Source organism: Lissotriton vulgaris, chromosome 1_1 (assembly GCF_964263255.1).
Source record: "Lissotriton vulgaris chromosome 1_1, aLisVul1.2, whole genome shotgun sequence".
NCBI classification, from domain to species: Eukaryota; Metazoa; Chordata; class Amphibia; order Caudata; family Salamandridae; genus Lissotriton; species Lissotriton vulgaris.
In genome coordinates this window covers 447,344,614-447,361,010 of record NC_141685.1, presented here as the reverse complement: position 1 = coordinate 447,361,010, position 16,397 = coordinate 447,344,614, and the positions used below count along the sequence as shown (strand labels likewise).

Here is a 16,397-nt window from a genome sequence, read left to right as displayed (position 1 = left end):
CATTTTTGCGCGCCAAACACTCGGATGCATTAGGTCCTTCTGACTTTTAACATGCTCCACCTCATAATGATCAACAAGCAAGGAGAAAATATTCACGTACTCCCCAGCCCAGATCTTTTCTTTTATAGCTAAAGGCACATGTTGTCCCAATCTCTCTCTACGAGAGGGTGCTGACTCGTCCCTTGCAATCGGCAATGGCCGCTTACCTGCACCGGACGCAGCTTCGGCCGCTTGCGGCTTGTCTATTCCCGCCAACGGCGCAGTCACTTTAGCTGCATCTCTCTTCTCACGAAGCCCTTTTATCAGCGCCTGTGCCTCGGCAGCCGTGGCGCCATCACTACTATCCCCCAACCAAGCTGCTAGCTGTGCTGCCAGCTCGGGGGGCATGTCTTCTTTGGATGTCGGGGTGACGACAACGGGGATTGGATTCCCCTCCCTTGGTACTGGGGTCGGCGCCTCGAGCGGTACAGAGGGGGCCGGGACGTCTCCACCGGCTGGAACCCTTCTCGGCCTCTTAGGTCTCCCTCCAGCCGGCGCAGGGCCCGAACCCTCCTCCCCGTCCCGTATCGCCAACCGTTTCTTTATGTCGGACACCTCTTTGCAAAGGGCCCGCACCATCTGGTCGGTCGTCATTCTCTTTGCGACTTTCTTTGGCATTTCTCCGACGAAGTATCTAGAAGACAAAGAAAAAGATCAAAACGCTCAAAATTGGCTCTTCGTTCTGTCCCGAGCTCACGGGTAGCGAGGAGGTGCAGCTTCGGAGCACAAGAACAAGAGGACGTCTTCTGGTCTTGCGTCTCTTTTTATCCGTCTTCAGGGCGGGCGAGAACCCGCCCCTGCCTGCCCCTAGGGCGGGGCTGGCTACGTCGGTGTCTAGGCCAGCCCCCTCTAGGGCGGGAAAAGGCGCGCCCCGGCTACGCCGCTTCGGGCATACCAGCCGAGACGCGCCTCCCGCCAAAAAATGGCTTCCCGGGGGGATCGAGGCACTCCGCCATACGTTCGGGGGGACCGAGTGGTCGCCCCTTTCCAAAAGGCATGGATAGCTGAAAGCCTGCAATAAAAATCTATGATAGGAGAATTCAGTCATAAATATTTCACTGCGATGCAAGACTGACATTGTTAAAGGTTGATATAATGTGTATTTTATTGATGTTCAAATTGAATATCTTTTGATACCCTGGATTGTGCAAGCAGTGCTATGGTGGCAGTGATGCATTGTACGTCATACATGTATAGCTTTTCTAAAACATCATCCTCATTTTTAGATTTCAAGGGTTTTCCTATTGGTAGTCAGTTAATGACATCAGTGAAATTTCTAATTTTAATATGGGAAATATACAAAATATAGTTGTTCAATATGAACATCAGTTTTAAACATACCTCACTGAAATATGCACCTAGATTTGTCATTTAGTTTATATACACACCCATATGTAAAACAAATGGTCCATGTAACAATTACATTCACAAAATATTAAACTAATATTAAAATGCTAAATAAAATGATAATTAAAGCAACATTGAAAGTGTTGATTGTGAATACAAATGCTACATAAATAATACATCTAAATAAATCCTAATACTAATAATTCGAATACAGTAAATATGAAAACAAGACAGAATCACTACTATTATAACACCAATGTAAATGTATGTATATTCACTGAAAAACGGTGTTAAGCAGTATTATTTATGAAATCAACCTAAGCACTTAAAAACAAAAAAAACCTCTGAAATTGATGTGTTATAAGCACCATCTCCACCCTAATGCAACAGTAGTTGCAGGATTTATTTTATTGAAAATAAGTAAAAATGGATTAAACTGTAGAAAAAAGATGAGAAAAGAATGAATTATTTAGACAAAAAAGTAACATTTTAGAAAAAACATCCTTTGATTTGATATACACATTCTCTTTGTAGAATGGAGCGATTGATCAATCTGTTGTCTGCTAGGTGCAGCTAACAGTGTCTACTGATTGGAATGAGAATATTCAGGTTTTCTTAAACTTTCATGAATAGAATGATGATCAAACAATACGTAATGGTAACACTGTGCAGTGCCATTATAATAATGAAACCCATTTTTCTCCTGGACCATTATAATATTTTCCACAATTCAAATAGACATGTGAAGTATTTTCCATATTTAATGAGCTGTGTTTGTATATATATTACACAGTAGCAACAGCCACTTTGTAGTTATGGTTTAGCCACACTTTACAGTGAAAAGTCTGGCTGTCACTTGGCGTCCTTAGCTAAGATCTGAAATTCTAATTTTCATGCAGATTCTTGCAGGGAAATCAGTTAAAGGGGGTGGGTGGATGAAAAAAATGTATTTTCTCATTTTGGCTTCAATGATATTTTACATGCCCTGCAATCCAGACCACTGAATGTATTTACACCAAACCTGCCATGAAATTAGAACAATACTCAAAAAGCATTGGTTTGGTATAATCTGTTCGGTAGTTTTTAAAATGTAAATGTTTTTAAAAGTTGCTGATTGGACTTTAAAGTGTGTATCTCGATACCTTATCGGATTCACAGATCCTTCACGAGTGCACAAAACAAAAATACAAGTGCAAAATGTCTCTCGTGACGGTGAGGCATGGGCCTAGTGCCCTGAACAAAAAAGTAAAAGGCCATTATAAGGGTATGGGTGGCACAAAGGACCTCAGATAAAGTAATTGGAGAGAATAAAGTCACAAAATCCATGGATTCTTTACAGCATTTGCAGAACCCCAACACATAAAATGGTGGTTGGGGTTCACAGTGGAGGTAAAAAATTGCATCATTAAAAACAATCACATTTGCTGAAATAAAACGGTTAAAAACTTATGCCACATGCCATCCCTCAGATAACAATTTGCCAAAGGCACAAAAATGAAAAAAAGAGTTTTCAAGAGAACAACTTTGGTATGGTGTATATTGCGTACGCTGGTAGTCATAACTGGCTACTTTAAGTGTTTTGTATGTTTAAGCCAGAACCAGTACTCTGTTTTTAACTGTGTTTTTTTGAAGTGAACATAAATAAATCTATTTTTAGAACTCAATTTTGACACTGTGCTAGAAGTCTTGCATCCATTAAGTACACATGTTCAACTCTGACATCTGCTGGTGATTATTTGATTAAAATATGAATGGTTGCTCTCATGGTCTTATACAAACTCTTAGGGGCATGTGTTGGGTGTTGAGCAAGCTTTGGACTAGCATGCTGACCTAACGTCTCCTCCATCTGGATTTGTTTCCTTTTGTTCTGTCTTCTCACTTCCTCTACCTGAAATCAACTCTTTTTTACCTTTGGACAACCTAGTATCTAAATTCCTAGAAGCCCTCAAGCTCAAAATGCAGAAACCCACCCCTTAAAAAAAATTAAAGGGAGCTTATTTCTACCATTTTGATCCTTCTGTATTTGCAGTCTGTTTATGAAAGAGCTCAATTTAAAACAATTTAAATAGTTCATCTGCCACTCACCTTCAGATCTAACTTTCTCATCATTAAATTTCCACACTAGCCAGTCATCGCAAATGTTTGCTTATGGGAGATTTCTTATTTTCCCACAATTCTGAAGAGACAGAATGATTGGTAATCATCTTCTGTGCTTATTGTCAGGCTTTCTTCTTTGATTCAATGAGTTGACCACTGCCCACAGTTCTGTGAAGAAATCAAGGCTGACTTTAACTGAGCATTGCCAGCATTTAGCATGTCTGTGGTAGCTAAGATTTTCACATTCCTTCATTTTTTACTCCGCAGCGGAAATACAATTGTTAAAGCTGAATACTCACTGCTGACAAAACGTAGTCTTCTGAAGGTCACACATTTTGAATCTTCACAGGACAGGCTACAAGATCTATGATCTAGAAATGTGAACCCTTATAGACATCGTCATGGAAAGATTGGTGTATGTATAAGATATGCCTCATTCTACAGTGTTCACATTCTGATCATGATATTTTCAAGCTAGAAAACTATAACTTTTAGGGCACTTCTCTGTTTCAAAATCTAACTAATTTATGCAGTTGTAATATGAAATGACACTTGTAATTTGAAAACTGAAACTGTCAATTACGTTCCAAAATACATAACTTGCATTTATTGAGGCATTCATGGTCCAATATGTTTCTCTTAAAGAATTAACACAAGCCATTACACAAATGTCTTCTTTCTGTAAGTGACAGAGCCTTTGTGTACAGTTTAAATGCTTTTGTTCTTTACTTCCTGTAAATCATAGAGAGCTGAAACTGTTACCTTCGCAAGGGCTATTAAGGCTTTGTATCGAGCATTTCATAAGCAGACAATCTTCCCTCTGTTCTGTCTGCCGCCTCCATAATTTCCAACTGCCACATATGCCAAGTGTATCATCCCAGAATCCTGAAACACAACATCCATTTTGCTGATGCCACAAAATGTTCGTATCTTGTTTGGAAGTTCAGTAAATACAATATCTCTTTTTAACATCTTCTGTGTGTTGGTTCTAGTACAGCGCAACATAAACGATTCAATTTACATTGCCATTATAAGCATTTAGGTTCACACTTTTAATGATGCTACAACTCACTTTTGTGTTACAATGTTGTTGCTATCTAATTAATTGAAAATAAACTTGGTTTCAGTATTTTGAAGTTTGTTTGTCACTATAATCTTTACCAGTCTGATTTTTCCTTTTAGATTTCAGAGAACTTTTACTTTGACTTGAACTCTGAACAAGTTAAAGGAATGCTCCGCCCTTATGTGCCTTCTGCTGCCATTAGCACACTGGCTAGATCTGCTGTATTTTCCATTACGTATCCTTCTCAAGATGTGTTCCTTGTAATAAAGGTAAGGAGGTTGGAGAGGCTCATGGGGAAACACCAAGTTTAATTCACCATTGACTAAATATCTTTGTATGGTCTAGAGGTCCAGGTTCATTTTGGAAACACATTCTTGAAAAACAGATACAGTAATCAACCTTGAAACCAGTATCACTTTATTCAAGTGTTGAAAACATACATCCTTAAGTATGCTTGAGATCGAAAGAAGGCTTTGAAGACAAAAACTCCAAAATTAGTACTAAAGTTAGAAATGTCATCTTGAATTCGAAAAATGTAAAGAAAAGAAGAAAAACCCTCAATGCCGAAACTGCATTGTGAATTCAAAAGAAAAAAACGCTTCCAAGGAGCTGTACTTCCCATAAGAGCTCTTACAAAATGGGATAAAGAAGATCAAGAGAAGGTGGTGAGACCCTAAAATCTCCCTTATATCCCTTGACTTCTACCTATCCCTAAACCCTACAATCACCCTTACTTATCTTTATTCTATCCACCCCTAAACTAAAAAATCACCCTTTACCCCTCCTGACACCTAAACTGCGTTTTTAAAATAACATAAAAAGTATGTTATTAAAAGCAAAAATATTTACCTGTGTGGTAATGTATTGCGTGGTAAGGGTACAAGTACCTGCCTACATGGTAGATACCTGTGTAGTACCGACTGTGTGGTAAGGGTCCTGCATAATAAAGGCTGTTTCCCATTGTTGAAATCTGCAGGTCATTGCTCTAGAATTTTATAGATTGCATCAAGGGAGTAGGCATTATAAACCAATGTCCACATTACTTCCAATACCCGATGTACATGTTATTGGCAAAACTGTGCATTCCTTTCTTACAAAGGTAAACGAAGGTGAAAGGCTTATGGCACCTTAGTTGCAGAGTACATGAGCATGAAATGTTAAGCCATAACAGGATTAGTATTGCATTTTCCTACATTTTGAGGGGTTTGATCATTGCACATCTTAAATACACCCCAAATGGGTTGAAGTAAAACACAACAGAAGCCAGAGTTGTGGAAGATGTGAATCACCAGTGCTGCTCAAGGCATAATTCTGCACAAATCACCTGACAAATGTGCTTTTCTGAACTCTGTTGCATTTAATTACGTGTTACATGAATATTAACTTTGCATTGATGTCATTGATTGTTCTTCATGCTCTTGTGTGGTGATCAAAACAAATGAAGCATGTTTTTCCTCAATGAAAGAGAGAAATAAAAGGCAAAATATAACAGAGCAAGGCAGAAAGCTTGGTTGTATGCCCTGCCAATGGGGGAATGCTTTCTGCAGACACATTCTGTCCTAGGCACAAAGCTGTTACACCTGCAATTTGCCTGTACTTATTTAGCACGAGATGCACATTGCATGTGCCACAGTTGTTTGTTCTATGAACCAATGCAACATTAAATTTAGGTTGCACTGAATAAATACAACTCCCTGCCTATTATTATTCTAATAATATAGTCCAATTTTTTTTTTCTCAGTTGGAAAAAGTTTTACAACAAGGCGATATTGGTGAATGTGCAGAGCCCTATATGATTTTCAAGGAAGCGGAAACAGCAAAGGTAATTCACATGCTTTATCTTTGCTTATTTTTCTTTTAAGCCCTCATATAAATGTATTACCTTTCATGGGAAAGTTCAAAGATAGATGTAAAGTGTTGGCAGTGTCAGCTTAGGAGCTGACAGGAGAACAGAATGGGTGAAACAGCCGACATCTTAACATCTAAAATTGAATTTATTCTTTTTACTTTATGATAAACAAAAACTCAGAAATTCATGTTAAAAGCACTATGATTTAAAACCCAAACAAAACAGGGAATTTGCTGGGTTTTCATAACTGACATAAGTATAACTTGCGCTGCCATAGATTTCAGATGCGATCAGCAGTGGCGGTGTGTCCATTAGGGTGCTGGAGCGTGGACCCACAAGCCTCGCCCGCAGCTTCCTCGACGGCCCTGTCTGAACTGTCAATGCATGTCAGTTAGCAAGACGCCGGACCGCCCACCCCTTCAGAGTTTGAAGGCGGTGTGCTGTCCGGCGTCATGCTGACTGACATCCATTGTCAGACCAGGGTGTGGCGCAGAGCACACAGCAAGCAGCAGCACAAGTGCGCATGTTGGGTTTAGGTCGGAGAATATTTCCGACCAGCACAGTCATGCGCACTAGTGTTTGCTCTGGCTGGCGGCTGCGCATTAGGAGAGCGAGGGGTGATCAACGCTGCAACCCTTGGTCTCCTAATGGGCGGGCGACGAGTATCCCTACTAAGCCAATCCTGGCGCTGCTGGTGCAGCATCAGTATTGGCGGAGAGGGGTTGCCGCCAGTGAGGCTGCTGTTTCTTTTTAGAAGAAGTTCAAAGCGCCAACACGGGACCCTGGCGCAGGACCTGGTCAGGTAACTTTTTTTTAAATTTCGTTTTAAACCCCCCCCTGGCCCTCACCCCGCGACCCCCCTGTGAGTATTGCAACTGAGCCGTGACTGCTGTGGATACCTGCTGGCTGTAGTTGTGGGAGGCTCCTACTGGTTCTCGGGGACATTCTGTATTGGGGTTTCAGAGTATATTTCAAAGCAAATATGACTAATGGACACCATCTGTAGTTTATATCTCGCTTCCTCTAGACATGTACACAGTGTAATCTGTGCTGCTAACCAGTTCTGTTTAATTTTGTTTTATATGAGGCGCTCCGCTACTCTGGTCCTGGCTATATAAATACAGTAATAATAATAATAATAAATAAAAGTTCATCAATCATAAATAAGCCGTGCTGAGCTTAAATCGTTAGCTTCAGTGCGATCCCCTTCAGCAATGTTGCCAGAAATTCTTTGAGACATATTGGACCCCAAAAATAAAAATCATGAACTTGAACAGCATCCAGACTATGCATAATTGTTTTAAAACAAAATGGTCCCCACTGGGAATCCTGACATAAGGCTATTACAATGGTTTACAAACATATAAGCTGTTTAGGTGATGTGACTGAAGTAAATCCTCACATGCTACTATCTAGATTTTATTTAAAGATCTTTGTCCATAGATGAATTAGGGAGCCATTATGACAGATACTTTTGGCAAAATATAATAAATAAAGAATGTTGGGCTTAATAATAATAATAATAATAAAGGGGTTTATAAAGCGCATGGTGACGCCATCCCGGCGTGTCCCCGCGCTGAGTGTGATGGGAAGGAAGTGGGGATGAGACAAAAGTGTGGTTGCGAATTTAGCCGGCAGGGGCTGAAGAATGAAGGCAGCAGTGGCTGGGTGATAGCTCAGCATAGTACATGTGAAAATACATAGATTCATTTCCACTGGTGGAAAAAAGCAGATTGAGCCACATTTTAATTGCAAAAATGTAATGTTATAAGGAGTGGTGAAAATGATCTGAAGGAGCAGTAAATTAACAATAAAAAGGGGGGTAGGAGAATTCGATTTGTGCTCACGTCAATGTTTGACCAGAATGCATAGACATTCATACTAGCAGGAAGGGCGCACAATACAACTTCGCTTTCTAAAATTTGTTTGAAAACGCACCATTTGCCCATTCTTTAAAAAAAAAATTCTTAGGTTGTTAAGGTTTTCTTGCTATGCTCGCTCGCCACAGTACACTCCAACTAAAATTTTACGCCTCACCACTTTCAAATTTCACCAGCCACCACTGGCGATCAGTGATGTAATATGTCAGGTCATAAGAAGGGCATCACAGTAGAGCAAGTTATACATAACATCCGTTATGTATTACTGGCAAATCTTCCATTTACATTTTTTTTTTAAAGGGTAATGCTTTTTCACACAAACCCACAAATTAATTTATTTTTCCTGGTTGGAAAAGATAAGTAGTCTACATTGGTGCTGCTGTTCCTGTATTGTGTTATGACAGTTTTATATTGTGGGAGGTCTGCCATATCTGAATCTCTTTTACTTTGAACATAACCTACATAGCAATTCTTAGTTTTCAGAAGAAGCAAGCTGTCTACAACAGCTGCCACTAGGCATCTTCCTAAAACTTTAACAGCCAGAAATACCAACAAAACCGCAAAAAAGAAAATCTTTGAACCTTAAAATTGAACAAACTTCACTTCCACTAGTCAGGAACTTTTAACGTGTTAAACAACGTATAACTTCTATGTTTATGTTGTTAAAGAATCATGCCACTATCTTAGGAGAAGGAACATGGTCTCAAGGGTTTCACCTTTCTTGTCTTCCCTTGATTATGTGCCGAAAGAGGTTCACTGTAGGCCCGTCTAGTATTTTGCAAAATGTTATGACTTAATAAAACTGAAGTAATCTTATATTGGGACCAAAGCCCAGAATTCTGATATTTCACTGAGCCAAAGCAGGACAAAGGATTTAGACTTGTAACTGCTGACATCATCAGAACAATATCTGCCTCTGGTAAGTGATGATGGTGACTTTAATAAAAACTCTGATTATGAGAGATCTACAAAAAGATCCCAAGTTATGTAGTAGTGGAATAATTCTAGATTTGGGCCTGGTTCTTTTACTCGTTGTCTTCCCTCAAATCATGTATCTATGACTTACTCATCTGGTCTAAATTATGTAGTTGACACCAGATCAGTCTTGGGGTATCTTGTCCTCGAATTCTGTATTAGCTGACCAAAACCATTCCTGCAGTTCTCTTAGACTATTTAGTTCAGATTGACTCACCTGCATGATGCCCTCCAATCATGATGCATATGTTCTGGCCCAGAGATGCAAACATTATGTGCAAATAAGCCACAGAGAGGAAGGAGAGACAGTTATATTGCAGATTTACATGTCGCACACCAAGTCTAACCCAAGTTCTGCCTTGGTGGAGTGGCTGTAAAGTAAAAGCGTATCACACTGATGGAAACCAGAGCAAATCATAAGTCTATTCAATTCAATTCAATTCAATGAATTTATATAGCGCGCTACATACCCAGAGGGTCTCAAGGCGCTTGAGGAAGGGTGGGGAATTACTTGTCGAATATCCAGGTTTTAAGTAGCTTTCTGAATGCTAGGTGGTTCTGAGTGAGGCGAAGGTGAATGGGAAGTGAGTTCCAGGTTTTAGCCGCCAGGTGGGAGAAGGATCTTCCTCCCATGGTGGTTTTGTTGATGCGAGGTACAGCAGCAAGGGCTTGATTGGAAGAGCGTAGCTGGCGGGGGGGGGGGGTGTAGAAGGAGAGTCGTGTGTTGAGGCATTCGGGTCCAAGTTCGTAGAGTGCTTTGTGTGCGTGGGTTAGGAGGCGGAATGTTATCCTCTTATTGACGGGGAGCCAGTGGTTGTCTCTCAGGTGACCAGAAATGTGGTCTTTACGCGGGATGTCTAGTATGAGTCTGGCTGATGCGTTCTGGATGCGTTGGAGTCTTTTCTGAAGTTTTGCAGTGGTACCGGCGTATAGGGTGTTTCCGTAGTCCAGGCGGCTTGTGACCAGTGTGTGGGTGACCGTTTTTCTAGTTTCGGTGGGGATCCAGCGAAATTTTTTTGGAGCATGCGGAGAATGTTGAAGCAAGATGATGAAACGGCGTTGACTTGTCTGGTCATCGAGAGTGAGGAGTCCAGAATGACGCCCAAGTTCCGTGCGTGGTCCGTCGGGATGGGTGCTTTTCCAAGGGCCTCTGGCCACCAAGAGTCGTCCCAGGCGGAGGGGGAGGTACCTAAGATAAGGACTTCTGTTTTGTCTGAATTCAGTTTCAGACGGCTGTGCTTCATCCACTCGGCTACTTCTTTCATTCCTTCGTGTAGATTGGTTTTGGCGGTGTTAGGGTCTTTGGTGAGTGAGAGGATCAGTTGAGTGTCGTCAGCGTAGGAGATGATGTTGAGGTTGTGTTGGCGTGCGATGGTCGCGAGGGGGCTCATGTATACGTTGAAGAGGGTGGGGCTGAGTGAAGATCCTTGTGGCACGCCGCAGATGACTTCAGTAGCCTCCGACTTGAATGGTGGGAGGCGGACTCTCTGAGTCCTTCCGGCAAGGAACGAGGTGATCCATTCCAGTGCTTTTCCTTGGATTCCGATGTTTCTGAGGCGTTGTAACAGGGTGCTGTGACAGACTGTGTCGAAGGCTGCGGATAAGTCGAGGAGGATGAGGGCGACTGTGTCTCCATTGTCCAGTAGAGTTTGAATGTCGTCTGTTGCAGCGATGAGTGCGGTCTCAGTGCTGTGTTTGGCTCGGAAGCCGGACTGTGAGGAGTCGAGGGATTTGTTGGTTTCGAGGAAGGCGGCGAGCTAGTTGTTGACGGCTTTCTCGATGACTTTGGCCGGGAATGGAAGGAGCGAGATGGGGCGGTAGTTTTTGAGTTCGGTGGGGTCAGCTGTGGGTTTTTTCAGAAGGGCGCTGAGTTCGGCATGTTTCCAGCTTTCCGGGAAGGTGGCGGAGTTGAGGGAGCAGTTGATGACGTCTCGGAGGTGTGGTGCTATGATGGAGTCAGCTTTGTTGAAGATGTGGTGAGGGCATGGGTCTGTGGGGGATCCTGAGTGGATGGAGTTCATCAGGCGGATGGTGTCCTCAGTGGAGATTGGGTTCCAGTCATTAAGGATGTTCAAGGGGGGTGAAGGTATAGCGGAAGGTTGTGTGGGTTGGTCTTCGGGTTGTTTGTCGAAGCTGTTGTGGATGTCTGCTATTTTGTCGTGGAAGAACGAAGCTAGGGAGTCGCAGAGGGTTTGAGAGGGAGTGATGTCGTTGGAGTTGGCAGTGGGGTTGGTAAACTCTTTGAGGATGTTGAATAATTCCTTGCTGTTGTGGGCGTTGTTGTCTAGTCGATCTTTGAATGCGGCTTTCTTTGCGGTCCGGATCAGTTGGTGGTGTATGCGGGTGGCGTTTTTGAAGGCGTCCCTGGTGCTGGTGTTTGGGTCTTTTTTCCAGGCCTTCTCAAGGGAGCGACAGAGTTTCTTGGATTTCTTGAGATCATCGTTGAACCAGGAGGCGTTTTTGCTGCTTAGTTTGATGTGACGTTTTTTCACAGGTGCTAGGATGTCGGCGCTGTTGGTTGGCCATTGAGTGAGGTTGATGGCTGCTTGGTTGGGGTTCGAAGAGTGGGCAGGGGGGTTTTGAAGAAGCGATGAGGAGATCTGGTTGAAGGTGATTTTGTTCCAGTTTCTTCTCAGAGTAGGTTGAGGATGGTTGTGGGTTATGTTCTTTTTGAAGCTAAAGTGAACGCAGCTGTGGTCCGTCCAATGGAGAACTGTGTTGTGACTGAAGGAGATATGTTTACTGGAGGTGAAGATAGGGTCGAGTGTGTGACCTGCGTAGTGAGTGGGGGTATTAACAAGTTGTTTGAGTCAGAGGTTGGCGAGATTGTCCAGAAGGGTGGTGGCGTTGTTGTCGTTGATCTTTTCCAGGTGAAAATTGAGGTCTCCCAGTAGAATGTAGTCCTCAGAGGAGAGGGCGTGTGGAGTGATAAAGTCAGTGATGTCTTCAATGAATTGTGCCCGGGGTCCAGGTGGCCTGTAGAGGAGGGTGCCTCTGAGTGTGGTCTTGGGGTCGGTGTGGATCTGGCAGTGAAGGTGCTCGGCGCTAGCGAGGTTGACGTCTGAGCTGGTTGATATGCGGATGGAATTCTTATGGACGATGGCGATGCCTCCTCCTGTTTGCTTGGTGCGGTCCTTACGGATGATCTTGTAGCCTTCCGGGATGGCAATGGTGATGTCTGGGGCTGAGGAGGCGTTCATCCATGTTTCTGTTAGGAAGGCAACGTCCGGAGAGATGGTGTCTAGTAGATTCCAGAGGTCGATGGCGTGTTTGTGGACCGAGCGGGTGTTGAGCAGGATGCATTTTAGGTGGTTGGTGTCAGAAATCTGTTTGGTGTTAGTGGATGAGGAGTTGGTCTTGGTGCCGTCATACTTGTAGGAGTTGCATGTGAAGGGTCCATGGGTGTGTCCAGGAGCGGCTTGGGCGAAGTTGGGGAGTCGGCCGGGGTTTAGGGCTAAGAGGGTGGAGGGGTCGTATGTAATGCGGGTGGGGTGGGTGGTGCGGGGGCCAGGGGGTCTGGCGCTGGGCGCGGACTTGGCGCGGACGGGCGTAGACGGGCTTACCTTTGGCGCAGCTTCGGCGCAAATGGGGCGCGACCGCTGCGCTTGAACGCTGCGCGAGAATGCATCTGTCATATATGGATGGAGGAGGGGGAGGGGCAAGGGAGGGTCAGCAGGGAGGCGGGGCGGGCTGTGGGGGCCAGGCTCTGAGGCACCAGCAACAACAAACGTAAGATGGCGTCAGCGTAGGGAAAAACGAAACTAGAGGTAGGCTGGGGCTCAGGAAATTGACTACGCTAGCTGCAAAATAGCGCTACTCAAATCAGGGTTCAAAATTAAAGCGCTACTTAAATCAGGGTTCAAAATTAAAGCGACGTCACCACAGTGCCCCCAGAGCGTTACAATGCACAGAACTTGAAGCGCCGTGTAAATAGTCCCCCAGGAGCTCTTTAAATGTCCTAGTAGTGTCGCAATGGCACTCGCGCTGCAGCGCTATGTAGAGTACTTAGGCGGTAGTGAGGCAGAGCACAAACACAATGCAGCAGAGAAGTATAGAGTTAACGATACTCACAGGAGCAGGGCACAGGGAGCGACCGCTTCTGAACTAGTCAGGACGGTCAGGAAGTCTGAAGTCAGGTAGAATGCATTTTGTTCACAGGTATGCTACATGCCCCCTATGTAAACGTTAAGAACTCAATGTAACTAGCAGTGCTAAATCCAACACTTAATAATATATAGGAAGCAATGTTCGGCTAACAATCCACATTTGTGGCCCCACAAACACACACAAAACTGTACATGATCTAGTAAATGCTTTGGATTTCATCTCAGCCTCACACTCCTATGACACCTTGAACCTTTCTTATCCATTTTACCACATTATGCTTCACTGTACAAGACATTGAATTGGATTCACTTTTGATTGTCATTTTATACTGGTCCATCCTTTAACTTAACAGCATATCTAAAATATTGAGTACCGAGTATTGTCAGGAGACGGCAAACAACCGTATCCAGGATGTCTTCAAGTTATACTACTATTTTCAAATATCCAGAAGATATAGGTAGGAAGGTTAAACTCCTCCCCCTTCTGTACACTCTCAAACAGGAGAGTAGCTTATACATTCAACAAGGCTTTAAAAGCATATTGTCTTCCCATGGGGAAGACAATGTGCCTAGAAAATGCATAGTTTTGGTGATTTATGAAATAAAAAAACGATGTCGCACTAGCGGATAGCAGTGAGGGGCAAGAAAGGGTCGTAAGCGGAGTGTGACATCGTAGACAATGGATGCAAAAAGGCATCCATGAACGTTCTAGATGTAGGATGAGAAAGCGTAAAGGAAGAAGCATGTAAACACTGGGCAAGTAAGCCGATTAGGTGGTAGTGGAGAGTGCAAAACCACTCTGAAGCTTCTGACAAAGAGAGCTTGATTAAAAAACAGGCCAGGGGAGGGACCCCCATGAAAACATTTGAAAGTGAAAATAAATAAGTCACCCTGTAGGACAAGACACTGTGCAATACGAACAAACTAATGTGAACGGTGTGCATATTGAAAGTCACGTTCACGTAATCATTTCCATCTAGTCTAACATATCGACATGGGGATTTCCCTACTCTGATGTGGTTTCAAATGATTGTAAAAGTGAGCCTTGGCTCCATATCCATTCACGGTTTAGGGGTTGTGGTCTCAAGAGACCCTGGGGCTGATGAGCTTTTGCCGCAAAATAATTCAGCAAGCATTGACTGAAAGGATTATCTGTGTACTATGGGCTATGGAACTGAACAATAAAAAACTGTGCTAGGTCCATAGCACAGTATAAGGACAGTAAGGCATTTGAGACTTGTATTTAATTGTGGTGGAGTATTGAATGAGAGTTGCTCAGAATAATCCAGGAACTCCAAAAACCTGAGAGCATATCTCATGTTGAGAATGTGTAATGAGCTACAAGCATTTGGCTTAGGAAAGCAAGTTTCAGAGCCTTTTTTAGTGAACACAGTAAATCTTCCTTTTGATATACTTACAGCAACATTGAACAGTTGCTACCCCCACTACCATTGGAATTCCCGGAGGCACTAAGGCATAAAAGAACATAAATTTCTGATGTAAGACATCAGGGCAATACATGCATCTATGAAGCAGTAGTTCTTGATTTGTATTTTTCTTGCAAGATGCAATTACTTTAAAATAAAAAGCTTAGAAGTAAACAATTGGGCATTTTAGAAAGCGCTAGCTCTTGCAAAAATATTACAGTTGGCTTTGAAAGAGGAAAGCATTGCAAGGTCTACTGCCTACTAATGAAGAATCTAGTAATAAAGTTGATAACGTGAATGTAACAAATGCATATTCCCATGGAGATGGGATGATACAATGCTACAGTTTTATTAGGAATTACTAACATGGCTATTCAAAACAATGATAAAAGCCTCCTGTGGTTGTTACCAGATAAATGCTAATATGGTAGATATAAGAGTATCAAAATCAGCTGGAAGGAGTTGGATGCCATCCTCCATACATACACCTATTCAAGTTTGATTTGTGCATTATTGATATTCCCTTCTTCTCTTTTCCTTTCTCGTTTGATATTTATTGAGTACAAACATACAACAAACCTGGAGAGTCTCTTGTTGCTGAAGATAAGTTTCTCTTCAGTAGTAATGCAACCCAGCTGAAAAGAGGATATTTGCTAAAACCAATTTATTGTCATGTGTTTTCTGAAGGCAAAGAGGTTTCAGACATTATTCGTTTACAGAGGAAGATAGTTTCACTCTACTAACTGTTGCTGCTGTGTTGCTGTTCTGCGTGGGAGCAGGCTGCCACTTGTTCTCCTTTACTGCCTACTGGACTACCAGTAGGCAGTAAAGGAGTACCAACTGCTTGCCGGACCCGCTCCGCGGGTCCCGCTTCGCAGTTTAAGGAGTGAGTTTACTTGCATCTGGGGCAGAGCGTGAGGGGCATTGAAGCATCTGCGGCAGGGCTGCGAGCAGAGCAGGAGGGACTCCATTTCCCAGGAGCCCCTGCTCAGACCATTGTTCACACCTGGTCCGCTCTCCCTGCTGGCCACGCCTCCGTCCCTGTGAGGTGAAAACCTTCGTTTCCCAGAATTTTCGTGGGACTCTACTAACTGTTGCTGCTGTGTTGCTGTTCTGCGTGGGAGCAGGCTGCCACTTGTTCTCCTTTACTGCCAACCCCCCTGGACTACCAACTTTACTTCTTCTCTTTTCCTTTCTCGTTTGATATTTATTGAGTACAAACATACAACATACCTGGAGAGTCTCTTGTTGCTGAAGATAAGTTTCTCTTCAGTAGTAATGCAACCCAGCTGAAAAGAGGATATTTGCTAAAACCAATTTATTGTCATGTGTTTTCTGAAGGCAAAGAGGTTTCAGACATTATTCGTTTACAGAGGAAGATAGTTTCACTCTACTAACTGTTGCTGCTGTGTTGCTGTTCTGCGTGGGAGCAGGCTGCCACTTGTTCTCCTTTACTGCCTACTGGACTACCAGTAGGCAGTAAAGGAGTACCAACTGCTTGCCGGACCCGCTCCGCGGGTCCCGCTTCGCAGTTTAAGGAGGGAGTTTACTTGCATCTGGGGCAGAGCGTGAGGGGCATTGAAGCATCTGCGGCAGTGCTGCGAGCAGAGCAGG

At 43.2% G+C, this 16,397-nt stretch overlaps 1 protein-coding gene across 11 annotated transcripts in view; it reads left to right on the top strand.

Moving 5' to 3' along the window:
- Positions 1-16,397, top strand: part of DOCK7 (dedicator of cytokinesis 7) — an 864,306-nt gene that overhangs the window by 276,202 nt on the left and 571,707 nt on the right. For all 11 annotated transcript variants that reach the window (XM_086953476.1, XM_086953469.1, XM_086953439.1 and 8 more), the window contains exons 9-10: positions 4,666-4,815; positions 6,288-6,368. In XM_086953476.1, the coding sequence (XP_086809602.1) occupies positions 4,666-4,815; positions 6,288-6,368 (231 nt within the window). The remainder of the gene's footprint in view (positions 1-4,665; positions 4,816-6,287; positions 6,369-16,397) is intronic.